A 15,557-nucleotide genomic window follows, 5' to 3' on the forward strand; every position below is an offset into this window, starting at 1 on the left:
AGACGTTTAGGTTATAAGGTTTTTTCGCGTACTTCTGATTTCGATAATAGAACTTTCTCAAGATACGACAATGAATTAATTAGTGGTGATCTGGATGAACTGCGTTTCCAATGAAAGGAAATGAGGACAGTTATATAAACGACGAGATCGTTGGGCCCGTATATATTGTTCTACGTCTTCTATTTATAAAGCATACCTCATCGTTACTTTAAAACATTCTTTATTTGCCTTTCCGTTCTTCTCCTTTATTTTTAATCTAGCCATTGAGCTTAATATGAAAATATAGGCGAATGCTGGATAAATAATAAAGCAATATTCACCGTCAGTATAATTGGATGCCGCCATAATGCATATCGCAGCATGAGATATGTACCTTATCACAATCGTAATACTCAGTGGCAGTACCGGACACAAAGATGAAAACATTTGTTTGTATTTCTACACCGAGGCGTAGCATACGTAATCGTTTGTTTATATACAACAAAAAAAAATCTATTATAGTGTGTTTTTATAATCTCTGAAGCAATTATTACACAGTCATCAAAATGTCCTGCTTTGCAAAACGTGTCTGAGCGGTTTCCAATACGAGCATTGTCTTATGGCCATGGACAATACGTTTTCCGCGTTTTATCTAAGTACAGTGCACTTTTAAGTCTATAGCCGACAGTGTAGAGCAAAATTTGCGTCTCTTGAAGAACGTAATGTTTCAAAATACTAGGACCAAACGTAGATATATGCTCTTTCTATTGTAACAGAAGTACGCACGTGTCAACGTAAATGTACCTTTATGCGCTTTGTGTGACTTAGACGCTTGTATGAATACGGTATTATACACTGTTAATATTGTATCAAGGCGCAGTTCTTAAGATTCGTAGACTTGAATCACTTTTCAGCGAAGGCTAGGTTGTCGTCCTTTGTAGAGCCGACTTGAAACTGCCGATGCCCTTATCCCTTTGAAAAAGAAAAGGAAAAAAATTTGCCCTATAATTTTTTCTTTGTAGAAATTTCCGCCGATAGAATTGTGTGTATGTGTCACGATGGTACTTATGATATGCTTATTATAAAAAATCGATTAATTGCACAATGGGTAGTGAGTAGAGTTATTTATTATCGCTACTGACAGTTTCCGCTGCTGAAATCAACGTCATTGAAATATTATTGTTATTGCGATGCCATGGTGACTTGTGTTTACATAGCCTTTAGACGGCCATAGTATATAATTGTAACCAATTAAAATAGTCTTTATGTACTAGGCTGATCTAGGAGCCTAGCATATTGTTTTCAAACCACGTTTCGTTTTACCGTTACCTACTTCAGTATGCCACCCGCGTACCAAGTACATTCTGAGTACGTCGCGTGGTAAGCTTCACAAATAAATGTTTTGAGACAAACAAATGATATCGCATAACGCTCCGATCAACCATCCCGAATTTACTCAAGAAAAACCTGAACCCCCGTAATCCGATTGAAAATCATAATCCCTAACATCTCGCTTGGCCAAAAACAGGTCGCTACATAAAATTATTAGAAATGGCAGTGTAAAACAGAAGGGAGACTAGGTACTTCTGAAAACAATGCCGAAGCACAGAATTAGATCAAATCTAAATCCGAAAAAGACCTTGCCTTTTGTTGGACTGGAAGGAACTAGGTTATGTCTCATATTAAAAAGCGTTCATGTATAGCATTCACATAAGTCAACCTATGTAGATCTCACCTGACTCAAGTGCACGACGGAAACCGAACTCTGCGGCAGAAAAGATCCGATAAGTCAAAACAAAGTTTATCCGAAAAGTTGACCGAACGAGCTTTTCGACTGAAAACTTCTACTCGAGACGGAACAAATAAACTGGCCAAGAAACGTGACGAAAAGTACGTGGCACATTTATTTTCTGCAACTGGTAGGCCTGTCTAATAAAATAGACAGGCCTACCAATTGCAGTCATTAACGTAATTCTCCAATCTTCCATTTAAAACGCAACGTATCATTATAACGCAAAGTGATGAGGTCCTGAAATTAGAAATTTACACATTTATTGTTATACAATAGCCCAAATAGAATATCGATAAAAAACCTCTTCATTTTTTGATAAATTGAGTAAAGTGGTAGGAAAAAAATTGGATGCATTCAAATGCTACCTAACGAATTTAATGAGAAGAATGCATCAAATGTGGACTTGTAGTATACTTTAATTAGTTTAGCCTACCTAAATACAGCCACTGATTTTAACAATATGCTTAGTAACCTCTGTCCCCCACAAAAGCCCCACACATATCACATTGCCCGCATATATAACTACAAACGTTGGCGGATGATTTCCACTTTTTTATCGACGATATTCTATTGGAGCCATTTTCCTCAGTATGCCATCGAGATGTAACTTTAATTAATAAGTTACATCTCGATGGCATACTGAGTGTATCGTGAACGGCTTACGGGTTTATGAGATCGGTCCATTGTATTACGATTTATATCTGAGATTAGCTTAAGGATTTGGTCGAATTTAACCAAAGGCCGCAGTTCGTTGACCAGTGTGCCGCACATTGAAATTCAAGCATTTTGAAGGAAAAAGTTCAAAGGACGCCTAGCATTAGCAATTTCCACCGAACTGCGCAGCGTATAAGGGGTAGTTGATCGAACTAGTTCATAGAACAGATGTCGTCGACCCTTCCCTCTTTGCAGAAAAAACATGGCTAAGACATTGATTACTAGGTGCTCAGGTAAACATACACAGGCCTCGATGGTCATTTCAGAAAGTACTGATCAGCTTACTTCTCATTCTAACACTGTTCGCTTAAGTGGCACCGTTCCATCCTGCTGTTATAGAATATCGGGAAGTTTTTCGTCCCTTTTTTCAGTCCTTCGATTTTGCTGCCTCTAGTATAGCCGACCTTATAATGCCGATCGATTCAGCAAATCGGCGCCTATTATAAGCAGAATTATAAGAGAAAAAATCACTCGTCGTCGCGTGCCATCGTGTTGTGTTTCAGCTTGCCATGCTTACGAACAAAATCCCCTGACTCTGGACCAGCTGGATTTTTAATGCTACATCGAGGCCATATCACAAGTTCGGAGGAATACACAGTTTAGCAATCAGTGACGCCGAAAGCAACTTAAGACGACATCGCTTTTTTTACATTTTTACGAATATGTGACACGTTATTATGTGTGTATCCTATGCATCCCTATGACAAAATTGCAAGTGCAACACAGATTGTGTAGCATATCAGTTTAGGTGTAAGATGTTTTTACTTGACTTGAAGTTTAATTAAAGCAGCCTCTATGATGGTCTCAAGGCCAAGATTGGGTCGATCTGTAACTTTTTGCAACTCTATTTATGAAAGACGTACACTGAACTTATATGTGCTTATATGGCTACACAGGTATAGCTTTATGAACAAAGGTAGGGCTACATGGGCCTCTAATAGGGGATCGGTCGTTAAACGCACTTCAACAGAACATCCTTGAGTTTCGAAAAAAACTGGAGTTTTTTTCATAGCTATTTAATACCAGGTTAGCTGGGGTAAAACTTACGAATCGTCTAGCATTAATCCTAATCAGGGTGCGCTGGGCACTGGAAAAGTGAGTGTTACGTACTCCAAATGCTGGAACATAAGTACCGGAAAAGTGAAGGCTCATATAGATGCCGCGGTCACCCGTAATTCTAGTCTGTTATTATAAAATTATCTGTGGTCAATCATGATCCGTAATCGTGCAAAGAGTTCAAGTATTTTGAATTTGACTTCCAGTACTGCCCTTAAACATAGCTTCAAACCACTGGCCGACGACGTGTATTTACACCCGCTTTCGAATTTCAATTAGCTTAGTGCTTGATGAGCTTACTTAATGAACAAGCTTTTACCGCTGCACTAGTACTGGGCCAAATATGACCAACATATAGACCACAATAGTTACTACTAGAAGATAGAGAATTATAAATAGTTTATCAAACCTAATATATAGACTGCAGTCAATAACGCTAGTACAGCCATGTTATTTAGCGTTTGTTCCCCACTATTCGCAGACGCAGCATATTGTGATCATTATGATGGTGGCATCACAGTGGGATCTGTCACGATTTGCCCATCGATTTTACCTTTGAATCGGACCACTATGTAGTCAATGTCAGAATGTGACAGTAAAAGCACCCAGCATGTTTAGGTTATGAGCGTCCTGCTGTGGTCCGCGACGGACACTTACAACAACTTAATAGGTCAAACAAAGTTGAGCTGAACGCGTGTCAGGCGGTAGTAAATATGTGTATTGTCGAACTGTGAATATTGCCATTACTAGCTTACCTATTGCCTCGAACTCAGGAAACACCCCCAAAATACTGTGCTCGTACAATCCAATAGAGAATGCCAAATTACGCCTCCCCATTGATGATGAGCTAAACGATCTAGGATAGACGAGTATTTCATTCTGATGTATCTGTTTTTCGCATCTCAGTGCCTAAAAAACATAGCCTAGCATAGTATATAAGGCTCTAAATTTAAAAAACTTTTCAATTATAACGATAACCCAAATAATCACGACATCTATGGACGTTTTAAAAATTTGCCAAAATTCTATGGCGTTGTATTTATTAATGCAATACAATAAAAATGACAATCGAAGAATAAAGAACGCTGATCTATAATAATAAATAAAATAAATAGAATAAAGAATGATGCACATTCTCTATTGTAAAATGATGATAAACGTCTGCGGAACGGATGGCTGTAGAACTCTGTAGCACTGCAACGCTTAAGGGAGAAGTCAATAGGGAGAATTATCGAATCTTGACAAGACGGAAGTCTGTATCGCTTTTAATTAATAATTTTGTTGATTTGTGTTACATTGATACCTATGTTTACTGTATTTTCCGCTGAAAAAAATTCGATTCGAAGTTTGTATCGTTTAATAGTACGGCTTCATTCAGGATGGGTGGGAAAGCCAGAATTTTCAGTTTTACTAGTTTATCTCTAGTAGTCGCAGATTATCCACATACTGATAGCACCGTAAAGACCAATATTCTTCTGGTCCATTTAGATACGGGGCGATATCTATGTATATATATAAGTTGCAATCACCACGGCGATTTAATGATGATAGAAAAGAATCTTGATAAGCACACTTGTCATAATGTCACAGTTAGAGAGACTACAGCCTGTTATGGCATATCAACTAATGTTCCAAGTCAAGAGAAGACAACGACTGTATATTTACATGCATGCATGCATGCATGAAAAAATTCATTTTTTCTGTATTGAATAGGTCGTGCTTTGCCTGTGACGAGATGGTTAATTTTTCGAGGAAGAACCCGTTGCTTTAATTTGCTAGAATCGATTGATAAACTTTTAAAATGCTCCAATCATCCAATTACAAGTTACTTCAATATTTGCAGAATATAACGTAAAGTATATATGTACACAGGGAATTGTGCCTAAATTGGTACACACTCATACACCATTTTTGGCCCTAGAAGAGAGCCTGTTCTTTCTACTACTCGTTATTTAAAAGCTCGTCAGTTAAGAACTCGATATTTTTGAAATGTTGGCAGGGATGAACTTATATCCAATCTCGTGGCGCTGGAGGGGTTCCCGTTGAAGTAGAAAAGAAAATCCTGCTTGCAATTGACGTTCTGCGTTATTACTACTTCTAGCTGGGGCTTTTGAGAAAATCGAGCAAGGTTTCAATGATGAGGCAATTTGGGAGAAGTCAATAGGGTTTTTTTTAAAGGGTTCAAAAATGTATAAAAATGGCTTCTTATATCATCAATCAACAGCCGTTTCAAAAAGGAGAATATCAGTTGTCAACTGGGCCATTCAGTTAAACTTCAGCAGTTAACATTTTTGGACCTTTTGAGTTTTTGACCGTTCTAAGTTTTCGTATTCCTGGACTTGCTATCAGTTTTTAATTTAATTCCTCAAAAGTTGTTCTGGTTGCGTGGCGGAAAAGTTGTTTGCAGACTAAAGAAAGATTATATTAGAGATGACTGGCTATTAGCTTAGGTCAGCGGTCGTTATAGTGAGCGAAAACAATCGGCAAGATGGATCGTTTATCAGACCTGCATTATAGTCAAACGACTGATTGCGCAAGATTGCCAGTTTGGCGATTTTTACTGAAATGAGTTGTCAATAAAGATTACGGTAAAACACCGTCGGTTTAATAATGTGTTATGCACAGGAATAGCTTAGAACGGTTGCCGACATTCGGCACTGAAACTTGACGCAATGCAGACCCGAGTCTGTGTGCACTGACGCCTTCTCCTGTCGACCTGTAACAATGCGACAAGGGCAGAACCCGAAAGTCACGTTGCCCTGCTCCAACTATAAAGGCCCTACAGCTAATACTGGACTAGTAATCCGCTGCAGATCTGGTGCATCGTAGATGACCAGCAGTTAGTGGGTGTTTAGTCTGTGGCAAAAATATCGATAGAGGATTAGTTTGAGGATGGGCAGCCCGAGCGCTAAATGTATTCAGGTAGGTGAGTGAACAAGTCGAAATGGTTTTGATATGCAATATTGGATCTTGCTGCGATCGAAAAGTAAAAGAACTAATCAGTGTCTAGTAGATTACTGCTATTTTTTTTTAAAGGCAGTAAGTTATATTACGCACCTGTAGCCTTCTTCTCAAACAACAGTACAACTTCGGTCCGTACAACTCATTGTGTGCTGCATGAAGCCTCAAAAGGTCCAGCATCATAAATCATGACTTCACGCTGTACGTTTAAGTTTGTGTATATAAATCAGTGTTAAAGTGCATCTGCATAGTGACGCCGTTACATAAAATGCTTTAATGATGGTAAGGTATCTGGACAAATAATTATCTTCACTGACTTCATTCGTTTTGCTTAGATCGCTATTACGATTAAAGTATGTGTCTTCGTTATATCTGCGTTAGCAAGGGAACATTTGTCCTGTAATAGCAACATTGCTTCAACCTAAAAATGCTTGACTGAACGACTCTCAGAGTCAGATGAATCGCTAGCCAGCAATGATTGTCTTGTTTAATTAGTGAACGTTACGTGCACACCTCTTTGAGAAAACACAAAATTTGCAGATACATATATATGGAATAGGTCGAATCCGTAGAAAATACTTTGCATATTGACTTCTACGTTTATCCCTTAATTTCTAGAACACGACCGTCGTTGCCTTTGTAATCCTACTTCAACTGATTTTTGAATTAAAGCCATCATTCTCAGAAGCTCGAGCACGATATCGGCAACCTCACGATCGCGAGGACAAGGACCTTGTGGCCATGCGAAGCGTCAACACCAACTTCCTCTACACCCTAATTTGCGGTGAGTATTTCTTTATACTTTAGAATAAAATGCACCTAATGCTCGCTGTTTTTGGAGGCTAGCGCCACTCTTCTGCTAACCTCAAGGTTAATGGCTCAAATCAGAATTTGCAATCTTACTCTGCCTAAATGTTTCAATGAATCAAAACGTAGAGTTTCTGTCTCTGTGAGAGACGGTCTGTATAACTGCCAATTTTAAAAAATTGACTAACAATTGTTTAGAACGAACGAGTACCGATTAGACAAAAGCTTCTCGGCTCATTAAATACTTTCAAAAAAAAATTAACTTCAACATATGAGACATAATCATTTCCCGTAGTTGTTTGATCATACAATGTATTTATCAGTGCTAGCTCCAATCATATTAATCTTCGACGCTGCCAAGTGTTTAACTAGACTTTCTTAGATCTTCAGCACTTCCAATCATTGTCGTTACGAACGTCAGTGAAAAATCTGCTGACTCTTTTCAGATAACTTTGTATCTGCTGATACCCAGCTGGCACGCTATCATTGCTTACTAAACAGAATGACAGCCATCGTACGTATTCTTTCAAGTCATTCATTTATTTGTGTCGTTCACGCTATTTTGCAGTACATTTAGCTAGGAAAGAAGCCAATTCTGTAGAGAGACACGCATTAAATGTTTGTAACAGTTAACATCAATCTCTAGCATATATATCTATATATATATATATGGGGCCTGAAGTAAATTTGCAAAATACAGTTATGAAGCAAGTTGCAATGGGCTTGCTCCTGTGGAGGAATTGCTCCGGATTGGCGATAGAATAATGCAGGTTGTTAATTTTTCCTTCACCTATCTGGGTGACAACACTGACAGCCGCCGGACGATTACTCAGAGAAGAAGTTACATAAAAAGTCAAAAAAGCATCGGCGAAAGCTGCAACTATTATAGCGCCGTCACCTATCAAGTAATACTTAACCTGGAGGAGTAGAAGCCTATCAATATGTTAATCACGAGTACCAACCGAAAAAAAGTAACTGCGTTTGGTCAATATGGTAGTTAGGGTGAGCAGGATGTGGTACAAAAGCGGAAACTGACAGTTAATTGGCACACGGCGATTACATAGATGGTTCGCAAGTTTCAACATGTGCTCTGACTGTCTATTTGTTCGTCTCACAGCGGTGCTCGTTCAGTCACTACAATAAAGTGCCGCACATAGAACTATGCTTGACCTGTTGTTTCCAATTTGGCGATTATATCATAAATTGCTGTGATAGGTTGGACTTTTTTCGAGTACAAGATTAGTGATAACGAAAATAGGGAATTACTTTGATCAGTATTTTGAAACGAATCCGCGAAATCGTTATATATTTCGTTGTTCCCCAATGCTTTCAGGACCGAAGTGCATTATCTAAATGCGTGACTCGTTTCAATCTTCGAAGCAATGCGGAGTTCATAAGCACCTTCTGCAGGGGAGGACTAAGTTGCAAACAGTTCAGACACTGTATCGTTAGAGAAAGGGTTTGTCCTATATGCAAAAAGCATTATTTGTTGTTAAAAGCAAATTCGGGCTAGCCTGAATTGATTCATTGAATATACTTGTAAATAAATTACAAGAGAATTTATCAAATATACTTTATTTACACGAACCAACTGTCAGTGGAACGTAAAGTACAAACTATTCGCGCAAACTGTAGCATTAATAACAGATGCTACTGCTTTCTAAATTTCTAAATTATGCACGTACCAGGAAGCACTTCGAGAGGCTGTTGGCGCTACAGTCGCTACAAAACCAACCGGAGATTCCCTGATCACTGCGGAACCGGTATCAACTGCTATTACGACAAATATGCCACCAACGACAACCACCCCATTCCCGACTACTGCTACGACCATTGCGTCACCATCATTTGCTGTTGTCACCAAAACTACTGAGGCATGTACATATATGATTATGAAATTACAGAGCATCGATCCGGTAGCCATTTGATCATTCGACTTCGGTCTACAAATATTAAATGGACATTGTACATCACTTGTTTGTTTATGTATAGTGATCACTTGTATATATCTCTAGTTTGACTAGATTTTCCATATTCCTATATGAAACATGTAAAGTGTAAACAACCCACAGTCAAGGATAGTTGTTTGTTACACCGTTCTAAAACAACATATACACGTCTTAGTGTCTCTAAGTATTGCTTTCCTGTTCGCTAAATTCATTATCTTTATTTATCATGCAAACATGCTGTTGCAGTTGAACCACCACCGGGCCTGATAGACTATCAGGTGTACTTTAAAATAATTATGATGACAGACAGATCTAATATTGTGTGCGTCTTCTATGGCCGACAAGCATGGAAAGACGTCGGGAATTGTAGCGTACGAGTAATATTCCGGAAATTGTATGATCGTTTCCGTTCTCGAATGCGCTCCGTTCTTCCCTAGACATCTACTCACCGATCCATTGAGTAACTAGCCAACAACAACGTGGCCATTATTATGTTTACCTACCCTTTCATTGGCTGGGTGCCATTGCGTAGAGTCAAATGTACGTCGAGTGAATCCGCAAAGCATTTATCTCTTGGTTGGACCACCGATAATAACCCCATTTTCGATTTCCGAGATCCCATGACGCGCCTTCTTTTACGCAACCAATGTACAAATCGTTTCATTGGTCGAATAACTAGCCCGTATAATAGCCAAATGACGGTACGGCAGCTGCCACTGTGAGCACAGAGAGAACTACTAACATCTTTTCCTTCCGTGTTTTGAGGCTGTACTCAGAAGCAGCTACGTGGTATTCAGTTGACCTACTGTTGAAATACTGACTCTTGAATCACTAGTTTAGGCGTTAGCAGATTGTGTCCCTCCACTTTTGCTCTGCCTTTATATCTGTACCGTTATAATTTTAATCCAGTACCACATACGTACCAATTCAATATGGACACCGTTAGTTTCTTTCGTCATTATATTATAGGCTTCGACATCCTCCGTCTTTGAAGGGAACGCTACAACAGTGGACGCGGCTGAAGAAGCTGGTCGAGGTGATGACACTTCGTCTCCTCCGCCCCCCCTCGGCACGTCGCAACCTCTCCAGCCCGAACACTCCCCCGAGGTAATACCAGATTAATTCTATCGAACATTGTTACTAGCTCTGTACATAACAGAAAGCCACAAACTTTTATCAGCATGTGTTATCTGTTGTGGCAGCTTTATTACGAAGGCTGATATCTGTTGAGCAAGTTCACAATAATGGAAGGCCTTAGTCTTTTTTTATTGCACTCGATCTCATTCTCCTACATTCGTGACCCTTGTACACTTTTATGTTGAGCCGAACTATGATTCTAGCAAGCTGAACTGCGCTTGCATAAAACCGTAAATAAGGAAAGAGATTGCAGCCGTAGAAAAAATGAATATGGAGCATCTCAGTGACTATAATAAATACATGAGTTTTTAAGCACCGAAGAAGGACGGCTCTTAAATTAATAACGCCTTCTTCTCCTTAGCCGTAAATACCAAGCTGTTGTCTGTCGTACGATATAACACCTGAATGGTTACTTTTCGTGTAAGCGGTCATGAGGTTAAGCACTGGTCATGTCAAAGAGATGATTTTCTAATTAGCAGTTAATCGACGATGAGGATGACTTCTTCCCATGTCTGTGTGTGAAGAAAGCTAAATATCTCAAGCGAAGTTCGAAGGCTTTTCGACAAGGCCGTTCCCTCAATAACAAGGATGTCGAGCTGCTCCGAAGGCAGTTGGAAAACGCGAGGCTCTTATTTCCACCAGAAGTGATCAGGGTATGTGTAGATCATCGAAAAGAAGTACTGGAGTGTTACCATAGCATTTAAAAAGGCCAAATATTATTTTTTGCATTCGTAATACGTGAGTTTTCTGGGATAAACCCTGTTCATAACAAGTCATAGATAGGCAACCTATTTACCCATTCAGCTAGGTGGTGCCAAATCTTTGGTATTGTCTTTTTGGACCGGATATTCGTATCGGTGAAGTGTGCGCCCCCTATTACGAGCTAAAATTACAGCGTCATTTTCAGAAATGCCTCGTTGATTTCGGTCACCAACCACAAGGCCATACTTCCGTTAGTTCCACTTCATCGCTTCGAAAATACTACGGGAGCATTTTTCGCCCTTTCTAGTTTGACTCTAGACACAGCGTTGAAATTCATATCGTGGATTTGCACAAGTCAAACAAAGTCTAGCGGTAAAGATAAGTTGACCACCGCAGAAACCCATTTTGCACGTAATGTAGATTTGCCATTTTAATAAACACTTGATTAACAATAAGTATATCAAGTTTTGAAGAACGTGTCTTTATGTTTATCAACATTGTCCATATGATATTGTCTTACTGATAGACTGGAAGAAAGGTCGATGAGAGACTCCTATCGATACATACCAGCAGTTAACTTGTCACGTCAAAGTACAGGTACAAGGCTTGCTCCATCAGTTTGTCAGGCCAGAGTAGAGATGCGGTAATATAAACTGTCATTAGCTGGTATCCACTGGTTGACTATCGAGACTCAGAAAAAATAATACTAGGAAGCGAAATACAACGAGTAAGCTGATCGAATACTGTATGCAAAAATAGGGAATATGTTTTTTAAAATAGAGATTTTTGGCTTTTCAATGGTTGGGCTGTTGTGGTGTCCAAAGATCATCTTCAGCCTTGCTTTTGTCATTAAACATTGTTTTATATGTAGAGGAAAGTGGCATTAGATAGGCCGAGGTTGACTCCAAACTGGAACCGTTGAAAACAAACGGGGAAAAGTTACGATGGGGTATTTATCCAATATACCAACCTAATATATATATATATATATATATATCCAACCTAAATGGAGTCGCTAAATTTCGAGAAAATATTAATTAAAAACACCCGTGTTATGGGCTCATGTGACCCCATAAGCTAGGCTTTTGTAAAAGAGGAGGGGCTCTATAAGCTACTAACGATTCTGTGCGAACAAGTGAACCATTCAGCCAAACAAGAGGGAAAATGCGTTTTTTTTTTTCCTTGAAAGGGTTTGGATTACGAGCGATCGTCGAAATCGTTCAGCGAAAATCGTTCACTGCCAAGTCAGGCAGGCCAAAGAGGATGATTTATCTAGCAGAAGTCCACAATAAGCTCTTCCGCGCAGTGTGAAGTTGACTCTTGGATAGCACATATACGAGTGGAGTATACTTCGGGAAGAGCGGGACAGTACTGATGTGCGCAGCGTTCCCCGAAGGCCAACCCGACAGGATTGAAACCTTTATAACTACTACGGTTATGCATTGCTTTGCATAAATGATAAACCTATGATAAGCATCGACGGCATCCAATTTTAATATATACTTAAAATACAGCGGCTTTTACGTCCCCAGCTCACCTTGGGTGTTATATCGATGTAATTATATGTAAATATTTGCCTTTAGCTTTAGGATCGGTAAACCGATCGTGGTGAAAAACAAAATTGCGTATTTAACTTATTAAAAACTAGGTATATATGATGTTGTTATTCCAATAATACCTACTAAAAACAACAAATGATGAACACGTAACTCATTTCAGTACCATCTCGCGGCGGAGGTTTGCAAAATATATTGAGCTTCTTACAATATCGCTCCATCTACGCCATTACATATGGTCGTAACATCACGTGCAGCTTTAGAACGGCGGATCTAACTTTATTTGTTACATGACGTTTTTCTTTGGGTTTAGAGCCTTTTTTTTACCGCATAAACGCTTTGAGTTGTGGGTTTTACACAATGTAAATTCGGCAATGCAGGTCTAAACGATATTTTACATAGATATTAATGGCTGTACTGAAGAATATTGTGACTTTCAGGTTGAGTTGTTTCAGTGAAAACAGCTCACCCTTTTGCATGTCCCTACATTTTCTAATTTTGGATCATTTGATATCTCTGGTTTCATCTGTGTGTGCTAGCTTTGCCGTACGTGGAAAGCTTCTACGTAGACAGTTCCCAGCCTGACGCAAAAACAAGATATTTTTGCTAAATATTAGGAAATAATGTTTATTTCCTAATCAATCACGCTTTTCTCAATGATTCGTAATCCGCCTAAGAAGTAGTTGGCATTTTGGTTAGCAAACATGCATTTGGGAATGAGACGGCTTTTTATTTGATAGAAATATTTGTCCTACAAGTTGGGCATTGAGCCTACAAAGTGGAAAGGGTCGCTGGGGGCCAGATCTGGTGGGTGGTCAATAAATTAAACTCCAATTTTGCCGAGGCGAGCATAGAAAAAAAACTGTATACTCAGTCCTATTTTTCTATAGTTCCTAATTTTAAATTCGGCAGTTTTTCAATAATTTCGATTCAAAATAGCTTATTAACGCAGGTCAATGACAAACCGAAAAAGGTGCCCCGTAATATGGCCGACAGATGAAACAGCTTCCGGGTTTTCTGGTACCGATTGATCCTATACAGTTCGAGTTTCGACTATACCTTGTTGAGCAGTCTATCAGTGTGTGCACGTTTCATCCGTCCACAGCTTTCGGTCGCTGTCAAAATTGCGACCTATTTAAATTTCGACGGCCTTTAGATGCTTGTTCAAACACTGAACGTACGGTCAGCTTTTTCATGTTCTGAATATTCACTTGGTAGCATAGGACAAGCAGGTTCTTTTAAGATGCTGATAATAGCCTCTGCTGTTTCTCTAAGGCAGTCGACCTTCTTGATGTTATTGTTAGGCGCTGCAGTGTTTGACCATCCCACACGTTTATTTTCTAGCTGGTACAACCACGTTTAAATTTAGCTGCCCGAAATAAGCGTTCTAAAGAATCATCTAGTCGTTTCGTAGACAGCGTCCATACAAACCCAAAAATTTATCTACAATTTTCAATAAATTTTCATACAAATATTAACATCGATAAACAGGAAGGACTGTTGAAACAACATACGACTAACGAATATTGATTAACAAGTATTGCTCAAGACCTGCATAACTATATTATGAAAATTTCGTTGACGCGTCAGGTCATTTTTATGTTAATTTGTCAGGCTATTTTTTTTTAGTTCTAACAAGCAGCGAGGGAACGAGACGTCAGTTAGTACAATATTTTTTCTAACTCTTTTTCCGCTATTTGGTCAGCGTAATTTTGATGGACTTGCTACCTGGAGCATGTGTACCTTTTTGCGCATCATCAGATCTAGCTATTATTACAACGGAGATCACCACGGTGCTAAATTTTCTAGTTATATTTTTGATTAAAAAAAATCACTTTACGTGGAAGGAATTTTTGTTACGAAAGAGTCCGGCCGTTGTGCAACGTACTACGAAACACGAGAAAAGCTCCATCACATTTTTCTTTGAAGCCCCAGTGAAGCCCTTGTCAGTTATTGTTCTTAGATATCGCCAGTTATTATATAATACTTGTATTAAAGAGCGGTAAATAGGTTAGATAGCGTTGCATTGGCATGATTTCCTTTGACCCAAATGGTGCTCCTGATCGAAGGCTGGCTCGATTAATAGTAGATATCTATTGTTGTCGCTTTAGTCCAGAGATCCCTAATTGAAGTACTTAGTTGTTACTCAATAATCTTAATCAGATCGGCGTTTCAATGCACCAAAATGTTTAACAATGTACAACAGGGCTGTAGTTACCCAGAGTATATATGCATATTAGTCAATACAGAAGGGCTTCTATATAAAATGGTATCATTTACTCATGCCTAAACTTATACTAAACAAGTAAGGATTGGGACCGTAAGGGTAATACTGGTTTCTATTCTATGATTAACCCGAAATACTCGTTTGACCTTTTCAGTTTGAACGTATACATTTGTCATTCTATCATATAAGAGTTCCCTATACTTTTCTAAATATTGATGTTCTTGAAAATCTACTAAACCGTTTAGATTGAATCAAGTTACGATAAGGATAAGTACTACTTAATCACTTATCGGAGCGATCACTCGAACTTCCATTATATTCATGCGGGACGTATAGTATCATGCTTACTAAGCGAGAATTAAAAAAATAATAACAGTAAATTGAAAACTCCGTCAGTTGATTGTTTGTGATGATATATATATATATATATATATATATATATGTATATATATATATATATGTATATATATATATATATATATGTATATATATATATATATATATCTTTATTATTACTATTATTATTGACCCTCAATCGATCTTGAGTTCTACAGGGTAAGTACATAGAATAACATTATTATTTTACGTTCGGGGAGCTCCATCGACCCAGCCCTGAAAGACGAAACGCTACCATATGAAACATAAGCCAAGCAAGTAGGCAGCACGGCTTCCGTACC

The 15,557-nt window shown here is 38.7% G+C and overlaps 1 protein-coding gene across 3 annotated transcripts in view; it reads left to right on the forward strand.

Moving 5' to 3' along the window:
- Positions 1–11,572, forward strand: part of LOC111247837 (uncharacterized) — a 34,936-nt gene extending 23,364 nt beyond the window's left edge. The window contains exons 2-9 of one of the 3 annotated variants that reach the window (XM_086983916.1): positions 6,167–6,463; positions 7,121–7,286; positions 7,756–7,823; positions 8,643–8,768; positions 8,998–9,183; positions 10,228–10,365; positions 10,872–11,048; positions 11,291–11,572. In XM_086983916.1, the coding sequence (XP_086840042.1) occupies positions 6,434–6,463; positions 7,121–7,286; positions 7,756–7,823; positions 8,643–8,768; positions 8,998–9,183; positions 10,228–10,365; positions 10,872–11,048; positions 11,291–11,404 (1,005 nt within the window). In that variant the 5' untranslated portion in view covers positions 6,167–6,433 and the 3' untranslated portion in view covers positions 11,405–11,572. The other 2 variants (XM_086983917.1, XM_086983918.1) reach the window with 2 other exon arrangements.
- Positions 11,573–15,557: the final 3,985 nt, after the last annotated feature.

Source organism: Varroa destructor, unplaced genomic scaffold, assembly GCF_002443255.2.
Source record: "Varroa destructor unplaced genomic scaffold, Vdes_3.0 BEIS01000003.1, whole genome shotgun sequence".
NCBI classification, from domain to species: Eukaryota; Metazoa; Arthropoda; class Arachnida; order Mesostigmata; family Varroidae; genus Varroa; species Varroa destructor.